Source organism: Alosa pseudoharengus, unplaced genomic scaffold (assembly GCF_046254945.1).
Source record: "Alosa pseudoharengus isolate Yale_2024_CS ecotype anadromous, Long Island Sound unplaced genomic scaffold, YU_APseudo_1.1 YU_APseudo_1.1_scf_24, whole genome shotgun sequence".
Lineage (NCBI taxonomy): Eukaryota > Metazoa > Chordata > Actinopteri > Clupeiformes > Clupeidae > Alosa > Alosa pseudoharengus.
In genome coordinates, this window is record NW_027468689.1 from 17,390,122 (window position 1) to 17,412,063 (window position 21,942).

At 43.1% G+C, this 21,942-nt stretch overlaps 1 protein-coding gene across 6 annotated transcripts; it reads left to right on the forward strand.

Annotated features, from left to right (window-relative positions):
• The first annotated feature begins 330 nt into the window (after window positions 1-330).
• LOC143142421 (uncharacterized) lies at window positions 331-21,536 on the forward strand. 6 transcript variants are annotated; one of them, XM_076303281.1, is made up of 8 exons: window positions 331-418; window positions 14,708-15,026; window positions 15,302-15,455; window positions 17,356-17,472; window positions 17,715-17,861; window positions 18,267-18,341; window positions 18,476-18,668; window positions 18,895-21,536. In XM_076303281.1, the coding sequence occupies exons 2-8, from the start codon at window positions 14,958-14,960 to the stop codon at window positions 20,024-20,026; spliced, it is 1,887 nt and encodes a 628-aa protein (XP_076159396.1). In that variant the 5' UTR covers window positions 331-418; window positions 14,708-14,957; the 3' UTR covers window positions 20,027-21,536. The 6 variants fall into 6 exon arrangements, with proteins under 6 accessions (XP_076159396.1, XP_076159399.1, XP_076159400.1 ...); XM_076303284.1 differs by having other exon boundaries at window positions 17,751-17,861; XM_076303285.1 differs by having other exon boundaries at window positions 15,344-15,455.
• The last annotated feature ends 406 nt before the right edge of the window (window positions 21,537-21,942 follow it).

The following is a 21,942-nucleotide window of genomic DNA, read 5'->3' on the forward strand; positions in this document are numbered from 1 at the left end:
GATTCGGGGCTTAAGCCCCCTAAGCCACCCCCTAGCTCCGCCACTGGGTTCACAGCTATCATTTGGTGCCAGCTCCAAACCAACTTTTCAGGTTCCGAATCAAGTCATTTTTGGTCAAAACCCTCCAAACAGGAGCGAGTGAAGTGTGTGCGGAAAAGGCCTATCAGCTGTTCTCACTGGCCCCCTCTACCTGAACAGCACAACACACACACACACACATACACACACACACACACACACACACACACCGCTGCAGGAGCAGCCACAGGGGCGGGGCTTGTGCAGAGCCACATAACAGCACCGTTTGCCTCACTTCCTCTTCCAACCACACACGCTGTGGCCTTCTCCAGCAAGCCAGCAGTCCTCTCTCTCTCTCAGGGGGAGAAAATAACACACAGCACTAGACTCACCACTAAAGGTACTGTGCTTACACATTTCATATCAAGTGAAATAAAAAAAGTTTAACTAGCGTAGCTGGAGAACGGTGTGCATCTCTAGATGTGTGTGTGTGTGTGTGTGTATATATATAAGTGTATGTGTAACTAAGGCTGTAACTAAAGTGAAAGTGAAAGCTATCGTGCAGTCCATGTGTCAACGCAGTGCACGCCATAGTAGGTTCTGCCATTAGAACAATGGATCAATCATAAGTCCTATGGCTGCTGATAAGTCCAGGTCTAAACACAGACCACAGAGAGCAAACGGAACAAATATCAAACACCTCTAGTCTACACCACATGCAACCTGCACACAAAGAAAGAGAGCAGGAAAGAAGTTAAATATTTATGCCAACATGGGTAGATGATTATCAGAACACCACTCTGACAAAAGGGCCGCACATTTGAGCATATTTAACTCTTTAGTAACACTAAGTAGAGTTAAATAGGTATAGGATATCTCACTCAGTCTAAGTAATCTATTTTATGTATTATATGTGAAAGCGTGGTTGGATTTTTTCCAAGTTTCCTCAGTGTCGTCACAGTGGAAAAGTGTCTGATGTTAAAAAGTCGATCACTATTGCGCCATTTACTTTCACATGAAAGAATGCTGTTTAGTTTTGTTGCTAAATATGACTTATAATGAACTAATTCTACAGATTTCAAACTTGAATGTAGCGCTAAATATTGATGTCTAAAATATGAGTATTAATGTAATAAGTGAAATAAGAGATTAAATGTATATATATTTAGAGGATTCAGATGCAAACTGTCCCCCTGTGATTTAGAAAAGGAAGGGAAGGTTTTCCTGTGCTATTTGGAAAAAATACACCAGTATTGCAGATATGAACTGTTAGATTCCGAACACACATCTCAATACAAAGTGCAGGCCTATGCTTACTAATGTTTGAATGAAAGCAACAGAGGGTAATGATTGCACTAATCAGGCAGTAAACAAGTATAGTCTGGCCATAGAGGCCTCATTGTTACATTGTTTGTATTACCATGTGATATTAATCTCTATGTGATGTATTCTACAGGGTTTACAATTGAGCCCTGGGGTGCTAATATGTTGTAAGAGTCTTGTCCTGATTTCATGCGTTTCCCTGTCTGTGCTTTTATTATGACCGCCGCGCAGCGAAGGTTTGAAGGTTTAGTCAGATTTTTTTTTTTTTTTTTTTTTCCTTTTTCGTATGCCCAAATTTCCGTCAAGGATTCCCGGGACACTGAAAGACCGGGGTACACGAAACTTGGTGGGCATGTAGCCCCACATGGATAGCATGGAACCATCGTTTTTCGTTTTGATCTGTAGCCCCCCCGCTGGACTGGACCCCCCGAAAGGAGGGTAGGGCAGACACAGTTTTCTGTGAATATCTCAAGAACCGTAGGGTTTAGGAGGACCATTTTTTTTTTGTATGTTGATCTCAAGGGGCCATGTCAACCCATTCCATAACCACTCATTTCATGTATAGCGCCACCTAGTTAAAAATTAAAAAGCAAAAAATTAGGTGTTTTCATCACAATATCTCTGGCTGACAAGGTCAAAACTGCACGAAATTGAAAGTGTAGGATCATTATGACACCCTCCGAATGCATGCCAAGTTTTTTGTACTTTCGTTCATGGGGGGCCTTACAATAAAATCATTTATGTGTACATTTAGTGACGTACACCAACAAGCATTCCCGGGACACTGAAAGACCGGGGTACACAAAACTTGGTGGGCATGTAACCCCACATGGATAGCATGGAACCGTCGTTTTTCGTTTTGATCTGTAGCCCCCCCGCTGGACTGGACCCCCCGAAAGGAGGGTAGGGCAGACACAGTTCTCTGTGAATATCTTGAGAACTGTAGGGTGACTATAACTGTAACTATAGGATGACCATTTTTTTCCGTATGTTTGCCTCCAGGGGTCATGTTAACCCATTTCATGTGCACACATGTGCACAAACAGATACACACACACACACACACATACATTCACAGTAATCATACGCAGGGCCTGAAGTTAACTTTTTTGTCCACCAGCCACTGTGGCAGGTGAATTTTGAAATCCACCTGCCACAGTGGTTTTTTACCAGCCAAAATTATTTTGTGCCCAAAATAAAGGCGAACGACTCTTGAACTTGTACAGAATACACATTACAGTACTCAAGTAAAAGCAAAAAAGTACTTTTTTTGTAGGCCTACATTTTTATACTTTTGATGGACCTTTAAAGGGATACAAAAGTATCCTTTATGCCTATTTGCTTTTCTCCTCCTCTGTAGGCTAATCATATAGTCAAACATATTTTAAAAGCCCAATTCAAATATATTTTATTTAATATACTTTATCATAGCCAGAATAAATAAGAATTACGTGGCTATGGATTGAAAAGCAGTCTTCCAATACATTGCAGCTGATTCTTCTGCTTTGCATTGCTAGAAGTCTGGTTATAACTCCACCATACAGACAATGTAACCTAAAAACAATGGCTATATTATGGGTAAACCTACTGTATATTTAGGCTAAAATAGCCTAGGCATATCCACTCGGGCAGAGCGACAGAGCAGGCTATCTGTTTTCTCAGCCGACCGTCTCATGTCATGTCCTGCAACATTGAGGCTACATAAATGAATGCTAGGCTTTTTCTAACTTGTATGCTCGATTTCCAGTGCATTTGCTTTGCTTGTAAATTAAGTTGCAGGCCTACTTTCCTTGTCCAATGTGATTGTTGAACGATGCTGGCCAGAAATGAATATACGTGAAAGTTTCCGTGTCATGTCATAGCCTACCTCTAGTCTCGTTGCTACTCTGGCAGCCTCACCAGAAGATGCGGCAACTGTACGTCATTGTGTTAACTGAGCTGTTAGTAGGCTGCTTTTAAAATCGTGGGCTAACGCATTCTGAAGCCCTGTTTCTTTTCTCCGGGGAGAGGTGCGCTTTTCTCCCTCGAGATACTTTCTCCAATAATAAACTTGTAGGCTACTCGTAACGTAAGGCAATTGAAATGTAGCAGAGTAAAAGAGTAGATTATTGGCTCAAAAATGTACTTGAGTAAGAGTAGAAGTAGGCTACCGTTTTGAAAAAGGAAAGTCGTTTGCCGTTCCTCGAAAAAAAATGTAACGCGTTAGGCTACTACCCACCCCTGCAAATGGGTTTGATCTCGCTTTCTCCGAGCCATAGCCTACAAACAGCAATCTGGACAGTGAATCTCCTTGCTCAGTGTTGTGTTGTCTTATTGGCTACCCGCCAACGTGGCAGGTACATTGACAGTTTCACCCGCCAATCACAAAAGTTACCCGCATTTGGCGTGTGGGCGGGTGCCAATTTCATGCCCTGATCATACGTATGACACATACTCACACAGTAGACATATGTGCATGCACAGGCACATACGCAGGCACACACACAAGCACGCACACACACAAACACACACACACACACATACACACACACACATAACATAAACATGTACATGCACACAATTCAAGAATTTCTCAGAATTATGAACAGGCAAGATGGAGGTGGGGTTAAAATGAATTTTACATGTGAAATCTATGAACTAATCATGTTTTGGTACTTGTTGTCTAGCAGATACCAGTGAGAATTGAGTGTGGATAATGCAATTTAGTGAGACAGTTAGAATCATATAGGCCTTTCAGCGTGATTTCTTTTTGTGGAAAAAATGTGCTGGACTGGACGGCGGTCATATTTTGTACCACTCTGCGGTACATCTAGTTTTGTTAATCATGTCAGCTCATGTTACTTCTTGTTGCCCTTTATTTACTTCCTGTGTCTTGTACCATGTGTTCCTTTGTTTACCCTTCTTATTGTATCCCAGGGTGTGTTCATCTTCAGGTAGCCACTGATGGTGCTGGTGTAAAGGAATGAATGCTGGGATTCACATAATGGCAAAATGCATTGTATGAAGTCCAGTCTACACTGCGTTAAAGGAACACGCCACCCAAAATCAGTAGTGATATATGTTCTTACCGTAACTTTCACGAGTTGAGTCGTACCTCTCCCGCGTCGGTAGGTGCACTCAAACGCTCTGTCGCGCGGCGCGAATGTGTTAGCATGTTGCTATGCTAGCGGGCTCTGCCGTGGCCGTAGAGAGAGGCACATAGCAGTATTCAAACACCTCCACGTTTTACCTACTTAAATACAGTTGCACGAGTAGTTGATGAAAAATGTTAGGGCACACAACATGAAACGTGACGATTTTCCAAGCGAATAAACATGAGAACTACAATGTGTGGAGCAATAGCACTTGGGAGTACTTCGACCTAGCGTGGTAATATTATTAACACCTAATTGTAGATCCTATCCACCACAGAGTTTAGAATCCATGCTGGATCGACCCTCAGCCTCTCCCTCCCCTCTGAGCGAGAGAGGCACACACACTAGAGATGCGCTGATGGGCTATTATTTCAACCATAACTGCATAGCAAAACTTATCATCCATCAGCCATCCATCAGCACTAAAGTTTGTTGACCAATTTTCAAAACTGCACCCGCCATCCGCTGGTTGTTTTAATGTAGGCTATATGGGTGATGCAGCGCTGCTGACGTGAGGCTAGAAACCCCTTGCCTGTTCTAGAAAGACTGATCTAATGCAGCAAATATATTAAAAGGCATAAGTCGTACATTGGCCCCAGAATATCAGCAGCAAACTCAGTCTCTGTCGCGCAAAACAGTCTCCAAATAAAACGCACATCGGCCTGTTGCCTATTCTGCCAGCTTGTGACAAAATATCGTCCAAAAGGCTTGATTGCATTGCATTCTCCACATTTTTAGCTACATTTTCATGTACCACATCAGCATTTTTGTTCAGTGAATCTTTTGTAAATTGCTTTACAATTACCGTCGGGCCCTTGTCAGCAGACTTCGGCTTGCCTCTTGCCATATTCACTCCTTGTCTTCCAATGTCATTTCTGAGTCATCTACAGATGTTCACCTCCCTAAATAGAACCAACTTCAACCTGTGTTATATCCTAGATGAGACTGCCTGGGTTATTTTGCTTAGATATTAGCCTATATAGCCTATAAAACACATAATTGTAGCCTACCATTCAGGGAATAGGCATTTAAAAGAGAGACAGAGAGTGATATGACTAAGAAATGACATCGGGCGATGGCAGTGCGAGATGTTCAGAACGTAAGAGCTAAAACTTCTACAAACTCACTAACATCCACATCGGAAAAAGAAGGTAAGAAAAATAGTCGGAAAACTTAGATGTGTAAGGCAAGCAAGCAAGTTTGGCGGTTGTTACTAAAAATGTGAACATGCACGTTGCATTGTTGTGCAGTGGACTTTCAGAATGAATGGAGTCGGAGTTTCTTTAATATCGAGGCGTCATATTTGTCCGATGGCCTGCTAGGCTATAAAATGAATTGCGATGTCTGTCTGAAAAAGACGCGCTCGTGCAGTCAAAATGAATGGGAGTCTTCAGAACAGGCTTGACAGTCAACCTGACATAACAGTGTGTAAAGTAGCCTATAATGTGAATGACTTGTTATTTTATCAAGGATTTCTTTCTTTTTGCAAAAAATAAAGTAGCCTACAATAGGCATTAATTAGGCCAGGAGCATGCTGAAATTATGTGGCAAATTGCATTTTTTATTACAATGATAAAATTGTAAAAGGACGTGACCGAAGCTGAGGCAAGCCAGGCAATAGGCCTATAGGCCCGACGGTAATTGTAAAGCAATTTACAAAAGATTCACTGAACAAAAATGCTGATGTGGTACATGAAAATGTAGCTAAAAATGTGGAGAATGCAATGCAATCAAGCATTTTGGACGATATATTGTCACAAGCTGGCAGAATAGGCAACAGGCCGATGTGCGTTTTATTTGGAGACTGTTTTGCGCGACAGAGACTGAGTTTGCTGCTGATATTCTGGGGATAGGCCTAGCCAATGTACGACTTTTGCCTTTTAATATATTTGCTGCATTAGATCAGTCTTTCTAGAACAGGCAAGGGCTTTCTAGCCTCACGTCAGCAGCGCTGCATCACCCATATAGCCTACATTAAAACAACCAGCGGATGGCGGGTGCAGTTTTGAAAATTGGTCAACAAACTTTAGTGCTGATGGATGGCTGATGGATGATAAGTTTTGCTATGCAGTTATGGTTGAAATAATAGCCCATCAGCGCATCTCTAGTGTGTGTGCCTCTCTCGCTCAGAGGGGAGGGAGAGGCTGAGGGTCGATCCAGCATGGATTCTAAACTCTGTGGTGGATAGGATCTACAATTAGGTGTTAATAATATTACCACGCTAGGTCGAAGTACTCCCAAGTGCTATTGCGCCACACATTGTAGTTCTCATGTTTATTCGCTTGGAAAATAGTCACGTTTCATGTTGTGTGCCCTAACATTTTTCATCAACTACTCGTGCAACTGTATTTAAGTAGGTAAAACGTGGAGGTGTTTGAATACTGCTATGTGCCTCTCTCTACGGCCACGGCAGAGCCCGCTAGCATAGCAACATGCTAACACATTCGCGCCGCGCGACAGAGCGTTTGAGTGCACCTACCGACGCGGGAGAGGTACGACTCAACTCGTGAAAGTTACGGTAAGAACATATATCACTACTGATTTTGGGTGGCGTGTTCCTTTAAAGCACTCCGCACATAGGCACCGACATAAGTGAGGCGCACACTGCTTTCGACATTTGTAGATTCCACTGTTTTCCATACAACCCCACACACCAGCATCAAACTCTGCCACCGCCGCTGTGTAGATGATTCAGTTCTATTTTGTCGGCGCCGCTCAATACAATCCATTGTTTACCAATGCTTGCCAGTTCTGGCGCAATTTCACCGCTGAAATGCGCGGCAAGTGATGATGTATGATGATGATGATGCCGTAGCGTGCCGTAGCGTGTCGGATCGATAGTGTACTTAAAGATGAACTGAACTGAAAGAATCAACATTGATAATGTGTTGATTATGACAATTAAAAATAAATGACACTAAAAAAATAATTTAAAAAAATCAATACGTAGCCTTTTTTAAGCAACACCAAAATTGCGTTTGTTAGTATTAGAACGCTGCCAGGTTCAATGACGTCACTGGCATGGTAGGACCTGAGAAGTTCTATAGGCAACAGCTGCAGCATATTATGTATACACGAAAATTTGTAATTTTAATGGCATGGGTTACAAATTTGAGCCTGTGAGGGACAGGCCTGTAGTGTCTTGACTACCACTAGATGGGTTTCAGGCTCCAGCTCAACCTTCAGTAGGATCATTTGGGTGAAAATGACTGTGTGGGCGCTGCCGGAGCATGGACACTGGAATCTATCTGTTGCAAAGCAGTGGCGAAACGTAGGGAAAATGTTCAAGGAAGCCAAAGTGACGGGAAAAATGTGTTTATTTATGTATGTGTTTATTTCGGGGGTTATACATTTTGTGCAATGTACAACATAGATACATTTTGTGCGGCACAACATAGGCTACTGTAGACCTAGCCTAGGTCATGTAGAAAACTGGACGAGGGGCGCTTGAGACAGCAACACGCACGCTGTCTCTCTGTCTCCCTCCATCCCTCACACACATACATTGCCTACTGTACATCCTCCACACAACTGCATACTCACTCACCACCACTACATTAGGCCTATGCGAAGGCTATGTGCATATACAAATAAGCTATATAACACGCATTGTCACGTCAATGTAGGCTAACGCAGTATGGACTACTGGCACTAGTAACAGCAACTCACACGGGCTCTCTCTCTCCCTCCCTTGAAACTGTTAAAAACTTCGTTACCCCAAGTTGACCCCAGATACACGGAGGATACACGAGTTTGCCGTTTATTTTAGGCTAACGTTAGTGGAGAGTTTGCAGATTTTTACCTTGTGGATGTTGATATTGCACGAGTCTCTTGGATAGCAGTACTGCGAGTTAAACTCCCTCGCATCAACAATCTGTCCTGAGACGGTGAACAACTGGCTTCAGGGTGAGTAGAAAGGGACATTGGATTCTGTTTACAGACCCGCTGTGGTTTAGTTACCAGCTAGTAAAAGCATTATTATCGATCTGTGATATCGTCGGAGTCATGGTTTATACTCTCTATGGTCGGAGTGCTAGCTTGTGGAGTTTGACATAAGAGTGTTTCCAAGGTGTTAGCTGCTAGCCCTTTCCTAGGTTGGATCGTATGGTAGCCTATCTAACACTGGACCTCACCTGAGGCTACTTCGAGATATTATTCCAAAGGGGACAGATAGGCTACTGCACTTAAAACTTTAAACGATTGAACGAACCTTCCCAGACTTGTAATTGCGACCAGTGACTGCATTGAATGAACGAAGCCGAAGTTGAAACTTAGGCTCATATGGCACATAGACTGTGGGCTCGCCTTTCTATGAATTGAAAAAGACTACAAGCTGTTCCACCGAGTTTGCGATAAAGTAAGCAAGAAAAGGGTTTTTTAAGTCAGGATATGGCAAGTCAATGGCATTTATTCGTCCAAAGTTACAGACCAGTTTCCATAGTGCACATCTTATCAATAGTTTGAATGTCGTGTGTGTTTCTGCTCATTGACAAAATAGCGTTCAGTATGATTCATGCCAAATTAATTTCCCCTGTTAAAGTGTTCGCCTTTGTTTCACTAGTTTGGTTTCATTTTGTATGAGATTTTGTGATGTAGGCTAGCCTATGATAAATGGCTTATGGCCAATATGTAACTCAGCTAGGCCTAATGTTAGTTTCCTCAGCCATGTCAGCTAGCCTCAGACTCATTATCTGCTATGGCTGCTAGTGCTAGTGCAGAGTAGCTTACCATGCCAGTGACGTAGCCGATTGTTGAAATCCAACATGGCGGCGCCCGTGTAACAACAACACCACTTTTAACGTACAATTTTATCCCTTTTAATAAATTCAGCCATTTTAATCATTGTACCAATGAGAAGAAATAAAATACATCTGTTATATCACCTTTACTTCAAATTCCAGTTCAGTTCATCTTTAAGCTGCCGCTGTCGCCGTAAGCGGCTACCTGAAAATGAACGCACCCCATGTCCATAGCTGTCAACATTGAGCTTTGAAAATAAGGGAGATTTCCCGGGTTTCTCACGCAGAATACGGGAAAATGTCAACATTCGTCCCCCTATATTAATTTGGTCAACTTTATACAGCCCTAGCAAGGCTAAAGTTCTGTAGCCTAATCGATGGCCCTGTGCGCTGTCATTCTCTCTCCTGCGCAAACAAAATGTGTGCGTTCCAAGTAGCCTATAGTGCGTAATTCTTCTTCATAAAGTTGAACAAATGCATTTGGTTATTTTAGAGATTTTAGAGAGAAAATATAAATAGCCTGTCATGCAGTTTATGGGCATTAGTGCAGAGTTGGGAAGTTATGGTAGGCCAACTTGGAGTGAATATACAAACAGGGGAATTCTTTCCCTACTCGTAGCTGAGTGGTAGGCCGATACACACAGCGTTCGGCCGTAGCCTACACTATGCAGGTGCCACTGAATCGTGCTCTCGTGCATCTTAAATAGTCTCACTGTCGCCTTCAAGCAAGCAAAACGATGCTTTAAAAACACCTGTTTCGTTGGAAGGGCAAGGGTGTAGCAACAGGACAACAGTACAGAGACTGACAAGTCCGATGGTAGAGCTAATGTTATGAGATTGTTAAAATACAGGATATTTACGGGAAAATATTAAAACGGGAAGACAGCGGGAAAAAAGTTAAAATACGTGAGAAACCCGGAAAAAACGGGAGGGTTGACAGCTATGCCCATGTCTCCACCCCTCACCTGGGTCTTGTTCTGTTCCCTGGTTATTCCCTTGTTTCCTTCCCACCTGTGCCTTGTTAGTCTTGCCAAGCCCATTGCATGGACCTTTTTCACAGCAGCCATTCAGGTGTTACCAATTACATTAATTAAGGTTCTGATTCTGCTACACCTGCTTGCCCTAATATTTCCTGTCAAAATGGCTGCTGTAAAATAGCTCTATTTAAATCCTTATGTTTCCTAGGTCTTGGTCAGTGTGTTTGTTTTCAAATACCGTGATGTTGCCGTAGGCTATTCTTGTTCTTGTATCTGTGGTTGTAAGTAAAGATTTTGCACCTACACTAAAGGCTACCTATTACATATGTAGCCTACAGTTTATGTACCCTTTCCAAACAAACATACCAAATACGGGGTACTGCCATAGTGACCAAAATTGTACCTTATTAGAGTGGCACAATTAGGTACACCTCGATCAATTAGGCATTTTCGGTATCTGAAAAATAGTTTATGGTAGGGTTCTCCATTCTTGTCTTTTCAAAAACAAGCTGAGGAATTAAAAAAACAGTTGATGATGAATACGTTCACCACAAATATGTACACAAATTTTAATAGCTCCATCTAACCTAGAATGAATTGCTTAATCCTGGCATGTCTGCTACATGGGCTTGTCTCTATTTAAATTGCAGTGAATTACTTGCGTTTATAACTTGCGCTGCATGAGATGCAAGGCTTTGCACCGGCAGAAACAATATGGAGCCCTGCTCTACCATCTATTCCGCTCTCTAGACACACACACAAATGCATGCGCATACACACGGTTCTGCACCTTCCTCTAGAGTAAAGAGATGTTCCACAGCTTTGATGTGCTTTCACTGCAATATGCATGTGTGAGATGTATACAAGGCCATAGTTGAGGAAGACTCCCTGAAGATGGACAAGCTCACTGAGGCTTCAGTATTATCAAAACACCTCCACCCAGAAAAGAGAGGTGGGGGGAGGGGAGTTAAATAGAGGGAGACAGACAGAAAAGAGAGAGAGAACAATAAGGAGAGATGGAGAGAGGGGTTAGTAGAGATGGAGATAGCGAGAGAGAGAAAGACAAATGGAACGAGAGAGATGAGAGAGAAATGGAGAGAGACACAGCCAGAGAGAGAGAGAAACAGAGTGAAAGGGGTGAAAGAGAGAGGGAGCAAAAAATAGAGGAGGGAATAGAGCAAGAGGGAAATAAATAGGCCAAGGTTGATAACAGGATGGCAGAGACAGCACAAACCACTGCTGATAAGCACTTTGCACCGCCGTCGGCCTGGCACGGCTGTAGCTATGCTTACACATGGACTGGGTAGAAGTAGGTGTGTGTGTGGGGGAGGGGGGGGGGGGGGGCATGATGGGCTGCCTAGCATAACAATGGGTGCACTGCTTGGTCGGCAAAATGTTTGCCTTTTGCTGCTACATCTTCAGTTTCATGTGACAGTTTCCAAAGCTTTCTTGAACGCGTCTGCCGTCGCTCAATTACACACTAGCTAATGTTTGCTGATAATCATGTGCAGGCTGTTTAACCTGAGGGGACATGTTCAGCACAGCTCTGTGTGATGGGCCATGCAGACCCATTTTTTCATTATCAACGCAAATTCATAAGCTCAAAAAAGACCTGAATATCTCATTCAAATGCAACCGTTCAAGCCAATACACAAACACGATGGCTACAGTCAAATTTAGAGAACAAGCAACAGGCATGACTGTCTGACAGGATATTGGCAGCCAAGTTCTGATTGTGCTCCTGTTGCCCAACTGGTAAAGCAAGGTGAAGAAATGGGTTGGTCATGAATTGAAACCCAAGAGGCACAAATACTAATTTAAAAATTGCATATTTACATAAGTGGGATTAAAGCATCAGTTAAATGACTAAACATGAACATGTAAACGGGTTAAGTTAGGGGGCTGATGCTTTGTGTAGAGCTGACGCTAAGTAAAGTCATGTGTGCAGGTGGGGACGGGGACGTGTGAGGGGGACCTATGGGGACTCACATCTGCTCCATGTGCAACGCCTGGCAGAGCCAGCAGGCCCACAGTGCTTCCTGTGTGATAACGGCTTGTTTGTCTGGGCTATTCTCTCCTCACACTCAGGCCACGACACCTAAATATATAATTGTGTGTGTGTGTGTGATTATCCGTTATGTGTGTGTGGGCCACGTAGCATAGTTTCAGGTGAATGAAAACAGGAGGTTGCTGTTTCACAGTAAAATTTCCATGCTGTACTTTCTACCCTTCTAGAACTTTCTACCGTACAGCATTTTTGGTATTAGTTTATCTTGAGTAGGTGAGTGGGACAGCAGTTATCTTTCGACTTCAGTTCTGTCTGGTCTGTTCTTCTTCAGTTGTGGTAAACATAAAACGCTTGTAGCAGGCACAAAAGCAGCAGGCAGCCGCTGTAAGACACTCCAGTAAACCCCGGGGACTAAGCTCCTCTGTTCACATGAGCCTGCACGCTCTCTCTCTCTCTCTTCACCGCAGTGATAGTTTAAAAGCAGCTCCGCAGCAGCAAAGATGTGTTGGGGGGCTTCAGATAGACTCTGGGGAGAAAACCACCACTTGTCTATGATGTTAAAGAATAACCGTTTTACAACGGTTTATGGAAATGTCTTACTGCAAAAGAATTTGTTCCATCATACATTAGGTACCACCCAGAGATATATTTATCTTCCTGAGAGACAAAATAAGCAAAACTCTTCACTAGTCAACAAGAACGACCTTTGCCATAGCTCAAGCTATTCATGCTGAACTGAACATTCATACATGACGTCTCATACAAAGACACAGTTAACAAGTACACTGGAGAAGTACAGAACAAATATGCTAAACAGTCTATATTATTAGAATCCAAATATAATAAAAGTACACTATTGTAGTTATATTATTGTAATGTATACTACTATAGTCATAGCATTATGACCAAATACATGTTGGAAGATTAGACCTAGACAAGGCCTGATTCAGTGGCGAGGCATCAAGAAGGGAGGTCTGCCCTTAAAGGGTTAATTGCAGAGGTGCTGTAAAAGGCCCTGATAGGCGTGCTCTCAGGTGAGTTGTAGCAGCAGGCTGGTAGTCAAGGTGAGGTCACCATGCTTACGCTCTGTAACCTGACACCACAGGAGGGAGTGGTGAGCCTGAGAGGAATGGGGGAGAGCAGGTAGGTAGAGGAGATAAAAGACCGCGAGAAAGTTTACTTGTCTCAACAACATAAACACATAAGAAAGGCGAAGCGCACGAAAAACAGACACCAACCAGATGGTCTGGGACAAGCTAAAACAAGATAATGGTCATTGATAACTCCGGACTTTCATCGGGTCGTTCCCCTAAACGTCATAAATGCTCGTGATGAGGTGAGTGGCGTTTATACAGCAGTCGTATTGATCTCGACAGTAGGCCTTTAATAACACCAAATACACCTAGGTAAAGGAAAAGGTACTTTTGTGCTGATGTGTACTACTGCTTATTGGATTTCTACTTTATGTCTATGGAGGGTGGGTCCAGTCCAGTAGTCTTGATGGATGGGAAAAGATAATAAGTGCAGAGACCTTTGCTTGTAGGCCTTCAGTGGTTGCTGGTAGGCTTTCACGTTTTTATGATCATGATCTGATTTGTCAGTCTGGTGATGGGCTTAAAAGAGGAATGTGCTGTAATCTTAAAGTTAGAAGGATAGACAGAAAACAGAGTGGCTGTTGCTCAACCTCAGCTGTGCCATACCAAATACCAACAAAAATGCATTACAATTTATCTACAAAACCTCACATCAAGAAAAACATCCAGTTGGAATCTAAAGGGCTTTTCTTATTATGTATCATCTCTGTTGTCCCCAAGATCAACCCCAGAGCAATGCAGCTGTTTTCACGAGTAGTGCTTACACCATAAACGGTCACAAACACGACCATCGATAGACCTCCAACCCCACCCCCAACACACTCTCAAACACACACACACACACACACACACCTCAGCAAGATAGAGAAGCACTGACATTTTGCCTGAGTCTGGCCTGCCTGACCACAGCTGCCTGCAGCCTCTGCTCGCTTCCCCTCCTCTCTGACATCACACAGAGACTTCCTTCCTCTTTCTCGTGTGCTGTGTCTATGAGCCAGATAAGCAACAAGAGAGCAAAAGAGTGTGTGTGTGTGTGAGAGAGAGAGAAACAGAAATGGAGGGAGAGAACAAATGGTGTTTACAGAGCCCTGCGGAAAAGCACGGCACAGAGATAAGGTAAAGAGCGATGGGGGTGGGGGGGTTTGCGGGGGTAAAAAATAATCGCTCGGCAGAAAGAGTGGTTGCTGCTGGGCTTTGACAGTTTTATTCTGGTTTGCACGTCTGAATGATTCTGTATATATGCTCTGCAAAGGCCGACACATCTCCTTGATGTGCAATTTCAAAGCGCTTATCATCTGATGTATGCTTGAAACATTTGCCTGTTTAAACACCCGAAGTAAGGCACTATACTGGTGCTGTTCCATGGTGGATTGTTGTCTGTAATGGCTGTTTTTGTGTGTGTGTGTTGTGACAGGTTCTAGCCACACTCTCCTCTCTTATCATCTGTTCCCACTTTCAAGAGGTAACTACTCCGCTGTACTTCGTTGACAAACAAAATCTATGGAAAGAAAAAAGTTTTGCTCCAGTGGAAGATTTCGTGAAGTGCAAAGAGCTGCTGAGGGCCTGAGGCCTTAGATGTAGGGTGTGAAAACTTTGGTTGAGGTATGCTACATGCTTAAGAGGAAGACTGCAATGATCCACTGAGCACCCCCCACCACCACGATATGGAAGCTTCAGCTCAGAACATTGAGCTAGACAGAGAGATGGTTGGCAACCCAGAACACATTCAGCAGGTAAATAGGACCCTGAAATACTTTCCCTACTTGCCAACTGCATATCTACCAACAACTCAGGCCTTTTCAGACAGACCTTTCAAGCATTAGCGATCTGAATGTAACAGTAATATATTATTCTGCTTTTTGGTTGTTGTTTTCACTAAAACACATTAGCATGATTCAACAAATGAGCAATAGATTTAACAAATAGCAACAGATTGGTAACAGCTGGTATTGGGGTTTGTCCTAATAAAGTATGTATGTGTGGTGCGTGTGTGTGTGCACAATTTCAGTTTGAGGATCCTTCTGCTTTCCCTGCTGTGATTGTGGAGCAGGTGCCACATTCCCATCTGCTCGGTTACTCCGGATTGGTGTGTGACCAACAGCTGACCCATGCTCACCTGGGAACGTTCGACCATGACACAGTGGATGATGTTCCCCTGACAGGTGCGTTGCACTACCTCCTCATGTTCGAAATAGAATATTCAAATGAGTTTTTTTACGGAGGTGCCATACTTTGTCAGTGGGCCTATTGTGTTTGTGTGTGACCATATGAAAAGACATGGAGGCTGATGCCATGGTAGCCTAGTAGATTAGATTTGAGATATTTCACATTTCAAGGGGCCAATATTTGTTGCTTGTCTGTTCTTCTTTAAGCTGTTATCACAACTTCAGATTTCAGTCGACAGGGAATATCCACAGCTATTCAAGGCCGCGATGGATGTACTGACGCCGTTTGGCTCCACATACCTGTGCGAAAAGACTTTCTCTGCACTGACATATATTACAAACAAATACAGATCGCGTCTAAATGTGGAGGATGATCTCTGTGTGGCCGTCTCCACAATTAAACCAAGAATGGACTTGCTGTGTTCCGCGCATAGCGCGCATCCATCTCATTAGATGAGATTAACGCTGAAACATAGTTGCCCAAATGTAAATTTGCGCAGCAACAATGTACATATGTTTACAACAGTTTGTGGATATTACCCTGATTGAGATATTCTTCTGTTAAAATGGAAATTAAAGTAATGTTTCAAAGTTAAGTTTGCACGACAGCAATAATGTGCACTCATGTTACATGGATATTATTTTTTGACTAAGGTATTCTGCTTTTATCATATAGTAAATTTCTATATGTAAAATCATAACAGGCATTTTATTTTATTTTTTGAGTCACATCCAGGGATAGTGGGGGTCGCCAGTCTCTGGCACGGTTATTTTGGGGGTCGCGGGTTGAAACGTTTGGGAACCCCTGGGCTAGCTTATAGGCAAAGGTGAGCAGATGCTTTATCTGCCAACATAGACAAGCATGTCATAGACCTATGTTGAAATAAAAATAAAACAATTTCACTCTTAAGTTGATGGTGACACGAGGAAGTGTTTAATTGACCCGTCATCGCATGTTGCTGGTTTATGTCAATGAGGAACAACAGTGTTGCAGGGATGTAGGCTAAATATTTGTTCAGGCAAATTCTCTACGGCTTTTAATAATGGCTGTCCTCGCCAAAGACCTCACCTGTGCAAATAGAGCCGTTGAGACACAATTCCCTCCCTTTGTGAAGTTTGTGTGCTGGACTCGGGCTAGACCTAGGGAGCAGACCCCACCCCTCGTCGTTCGCACATGGACCAGGGAAGTGAGCTAGAACATAATATTGACGTCAGTCGTGCGCCAGCTGGACCAACTCGAACCATCGTAGCTGGATTGCCAACATCATCCACTTGACAAAAGGAATTTGCCATTTCCGTGCAAACTTCATATATAACTCCAGTACTTTGAGGCCTCTCCACTCATCGGAAGTAAGCAAAGTTTCAGGCCTGAGCAATCAGACTCTAATGCTAACAGGTTAGCTGTGCTAGCACGTAGCCAGTGGGGTGTCGATGCGTCATTGTAGCAATCGAAGTTCTTAAAATTCCGGCGTTTGCCCTTCATTTCGATGGAGAAAGTTTACTTCTACTCGTGTCGACCGCAAACAAGCATTGTGCATATCTGTGGACGAAAATGTGTACTTAGTACAACTTACCTGCCTTTGTTGCATCAAGTGGCTAACTGTTTACATCTGATGGCCTCATCTGTAACCTAGTAGGCTATTTTAAGTAGCTGCTATAGAGTATATGAATTACGCATGGGAGTGACGAGATGTAGTGTGGGAGAATTAGTTTACTTGCAGCGTATGAAATGCGGTGTTTAACGCTCTGAAAGGATTTATATACTTAATTTCATGTCTGAAGGGTCTCCAACAACACATCTGGCGTGCCTAGATAAACTTTTCACTTCGGTTAATTGTTTGTTAGAGGGTGACTGAAAGAAGCCAACTCAAGTCTGTTTCCTTCTTTCTGACTGTAGTGGAGGCCTTCCAGAGTGGGGAGGAAGACACCATGGAGACCATAGAAGCTGCCGAAGCTTTGCTAAACATGGATTCCCCATCCTCACTCAGCCTCACCTTGGATGAGAAACACCTATGTGAGTCACAGTCTGCCTGTAAGATTACCTATGGTGGTCTTGCACCCCCCCACACACATACATACATGCATATATATATATATATATATATTATATGAGAACCACAGAACACTTCTATGTGAAATTAGCTGTAGACTGACATGGTTGTTTTTCTGTATCATACCCTGCCAAGACACTGTCACCATGCACATTTTTGCCTAATGTTTTTTTGCATAAAGCATAACCCTGTATGTCTTCTGCAGCGCAAATTTTCCTAAGCGATGTCTTCACCACTCCAGTTAACCAGGTGTCCTTCCTGTCAGACGGTCTCCAGGGGCAACCACAGTGGCTTCAGCTTCAACGGGACGTTGAAGTTGAAACGGTCTCTCAACAACCAAAGACCAAAAAAGGTGCTCTACACGCACTAAAAAAGACTCGCCACCACATGCAGATCTGCAAACTGTTCATTTAAAGCAAACTTAACACTAACAGGCAGTCTACACCAGGCACGTAACTGAACTATTCTGTTCGTGGAGCGTTATGCTCTTACAATTAGCTTTTATTATCAATGTAACTGGCTGCAGACGTGATAGTGGCACGTACATTCAAAAAAGTCTTCTAAAAATATTTTTCCACTCTGCAAACGGAAAGTGCCAGGTGTAGCGTGCCTGTAAGAGCAAGTTTCCATGGAAGAGAACTTCAATGCAGAGCTCCATGGAGAAAAAGTAGTTAGTCTATGACTAGTCTAAATCCACACGCTAGAAACTGACCCTCAGTGATAATGTTTTGACACATTGTGTTTACTGTTTCAACAGGAAGAAAACCAAGACGTCAGAGAACGCGTTCCCCTATTCCAGACATCAACATAAAGAAAAGCAAAGATGGCCGAGGTATAGCATCGTTTTCTCTGTTAGCCATGAATGTGTAATAAGAAAGATTAACGGCAAATACACTCACATCACACCTATAATACCAGCTTGCTTTTGATTTTGTTTGAATGGAATTGTTTTAATTGTTGGCACAGGAAATACATTGTACCTCTGGGAGTTCTTAATGGCCTTACTGCAGGACAGGAAAGCCTGTCCCAGGTACATAAAGTGGACCAACAAGGAGAAGGGCATCTTTAAGCTGGTGGACTCCAAAGCAGTGTCCCAGCTCTGGGGAAAGCATAAAAACAAACCGGACATGAACTATGAAACAATGGGAAGAGCACTGAGGTAAGTCATAGAGCAGATGGTGGAAGTTTCACATTTTTATAGATTTGATAAAACAAGTGTAAAATCTTTGTTGTCAATATTTAATCTCACGTTCTCTGGTACAATAATAATTTGTGTTCAAAACATTAAAAAGGGAGGATGGGTTGTGCAATACCTTCTTTTTTGGTAGACCAAAAAATCTATGCATAAGTACTGCTGTGCTGATTTCTGTTGCTTGTCATTACAGATACTACTACCAGCGTGGGATACTGAATAAGGTGGAGGGTCAGAGGCTGGTCTACCAGTTTGCTGAGCTGCCTAAAGACATGGTGTACATCACAGACGATGATGATGATGATGATGGAGGAGGAGGCGGTGACAGTGATATGCAGCATGAAGTTGACCATGATGATGATGACGACGATGACGATGATGATGAAGATGACAGTGGAGATTCTGATGATGTGGATGACGAAGAAGCCTCAAGCGACCAGGAGGCTCCTAAGAAATCCACGGCCATCACTCCTTCGAGACTGTCCAGTACTGCCACAAAGCCTTCAACTAGGGGTGCTAAGGCCCCTGTGCGTCGCAGGGCTGTGAACGGAGGCCAGCGCGGCCAGAAAGCAGCAAGTGGAACCGTTGCCAACAAGACAGGCCGGGCCCTGGGCCTCATCCAGCAGCAGCATCTGCCCATTGTCTCCGCGGAGATGCTGCGGACTCTGCAGAATGTGCAGTCGCTGCAGCCCGGGCGGCACGGTTCCGTGTTCCGCACGGCGCAGCTCCTGGGGAGCCTCCGGCAGAAGCAAGAGAACAGCGTCACCCAGCAGCAGGGAACCCTGATGCAGCCCCAGGCCCAGACCCAGCAGGACGCCCAGACAGAGAATCCTGCCACTCAGATAGTCACGCTGCAGCTCGTGCCCGTAGGGCCCACCGTAGACGCCGGTGGGACCCTGATCGCTTCCCCTCATCTCCTTATGCAGCAGGTGCCATCTGGCGAGCAGATGACACTCGTCATGGAGAGCATGGGAAATAACCAAACGGCGGACTTTCTCCAAACCGAAACCCCCGTCCAAGACGGCACCGGCCCAGCCACAACGACCTTAACGCTTGTTGGTGCCGCTGGGCAACAGTTGTTCTCCCAGCCTCCAGGAACTGTCATTCACTCAGTCACGGCAACAGAATCTGAGCAGAACCTTTTGTTGTCAGATGACCTGAGCAGGGATACCCAAGGAGGTCTGGAAGCCACGGAGCCGACCTCTGATGCCCCCCAGGGGATTGAGGGAGGGGAGGACTCGGAGAGCCAGCCAAAAAGGAAGATGGAGGCGCTCAGTGTTATGATCATCAATGATTCCTGGGTGGGCTACAACTCCAGTACCTGAGCTGCTGAAGACTGAAGGAAGGAGATAAGGAAGCAAAGCCTTCTGTGAAAATAAAATCCAGGGAATACTGTTGGTTTAATGGGCCAGAAAAACTCAAGGAACATGAGGCTTTGTGAAAAAAAAAAATTGTTCTGTCTTTATTTTCCTTATATTTTATATTTTCCTAAGAAAAATAACATGCACTGGAACGTACTGTTTGTCCAAAAGTACTCTGCCTTCCTTGAATTTACTTTCTACCTTCATAACAATGCAATTGTGTAATGCCTAATACTTTGGATCCTTGAACAAACCACAGTTGTCTTGTAGTGTAAACTACTCTTAACACAAGTGGCATGATATTGGAAATACTGTCAGCTCCTCCCAAAGATACATTTGGAAACTTCTCTATGATTACATAGTGCCACCAATGCAAAGTTAGTGGTTTAGTGAATGCAGAAAGGGAAAAACTGGGCAATATAGCTGAACAGTGGATAAAGCCATAATCATGCAAATACTTAATGTAGAAATCCAACACAGATTAGACCAAATATTTTTTTTAAAGAGTTCATAACATTCATTCTATAACAGAATGGACCATTGGTCTGTGAAACAGACAGAGGTATGCATATATGCAATATATGTAAAAGAGCATCTGAAAATTCTGTAGTATGTTTTCCAGATGGCCCAGAATGTTGTTTGTTGATGATTCTTTGTGGCCACTGGAGAGGATCCTTTCATCTGTGAAAATGATCACACCTAAATGACCACAATTTGCTGGTGCCTTGTGTCAGTCATGCAACAATTGTTTGCCTCTCAAACAATACTTAAAATTTGTTTGTCTATGTTTTTGTTTCTGTTTTATTTTTAAACTTTCCCCTCAGGGAGATAAAGCTCTGAAATAAAGCGCAACATATTGTGGTCTTCAAATCGAGTCATTCTAGCGTTGTGCAAAACTGATAGTTACCTTACCTATAAAGTGCATTGATATAGCCCTATCTGGATGCACTGTCCAGTTGAAAGTGTGTAACAGCCATTGGTAACAGCATGCCACCAATAAGTGCTTGAATCCTGTCAGGATTTTCTATATTTATTGCCTAAAGTCTCATCTCTTCTGACCTATGCAAAAATAACATGCATCACTGTCCTGCACCATACTATTTGTATGTATGTATGTATGCCATACATTATGTGTGATTTTTGTCCTGTTGATTTGTTTTACATAATATTCATGCTGACCTCTTTACAAATATGGAAATCATTTAGTGTGCAATGGCCATTCATTTACATTCCTGCCCTCATGAAAAAGCCCATTGCCTTTATTGTTCAATGCTATTTGAGTACAATTTCAGTCTAAATCATTGTAGGAACTTGTAACATGACAAATACATTGTACAATCCAAATAACAGAAGCTTTGTTTTATACTGGTATATTACCTACATTTTCATACGTTTTATTGAGTAGAACTAGATACATTGGTGACATGTATGCATTATATTTGTATTTATGAAATAAAATTTACATTTTCACAAACCTGGCATAATCAGTTATCTGTTTCTATAGGAAAGCTAAAGGATTAAAGTAGCATGCACATCTTTTTCTCATGGGCTGTTATCATACCTGTCAACATTCCCGTTTTTCCCGGGTTTCTCCCGTATTTCAAGGTCATCTCCCAGCACCCTCCTGTTTTGTTATTTCTCCCGGAAAACTCCCGTAATTTGCATGGCCATCAAACTTCATTTTAAAATCATTGATCCATTCAGGTTGCCAGATTGTATATGAAATACACCCTACACATACACGATCACTTTCAATTTCAACCGTTTTGTCATAGGCTAAAACCTGGCAACCCAAAACCCAAATAAGGAAGCGGGTGCCAACTGCGCAGCCTGAGTCGTAAGCAATCGGGATAGTTGAATGGCCTACTCCAGAACTAGCT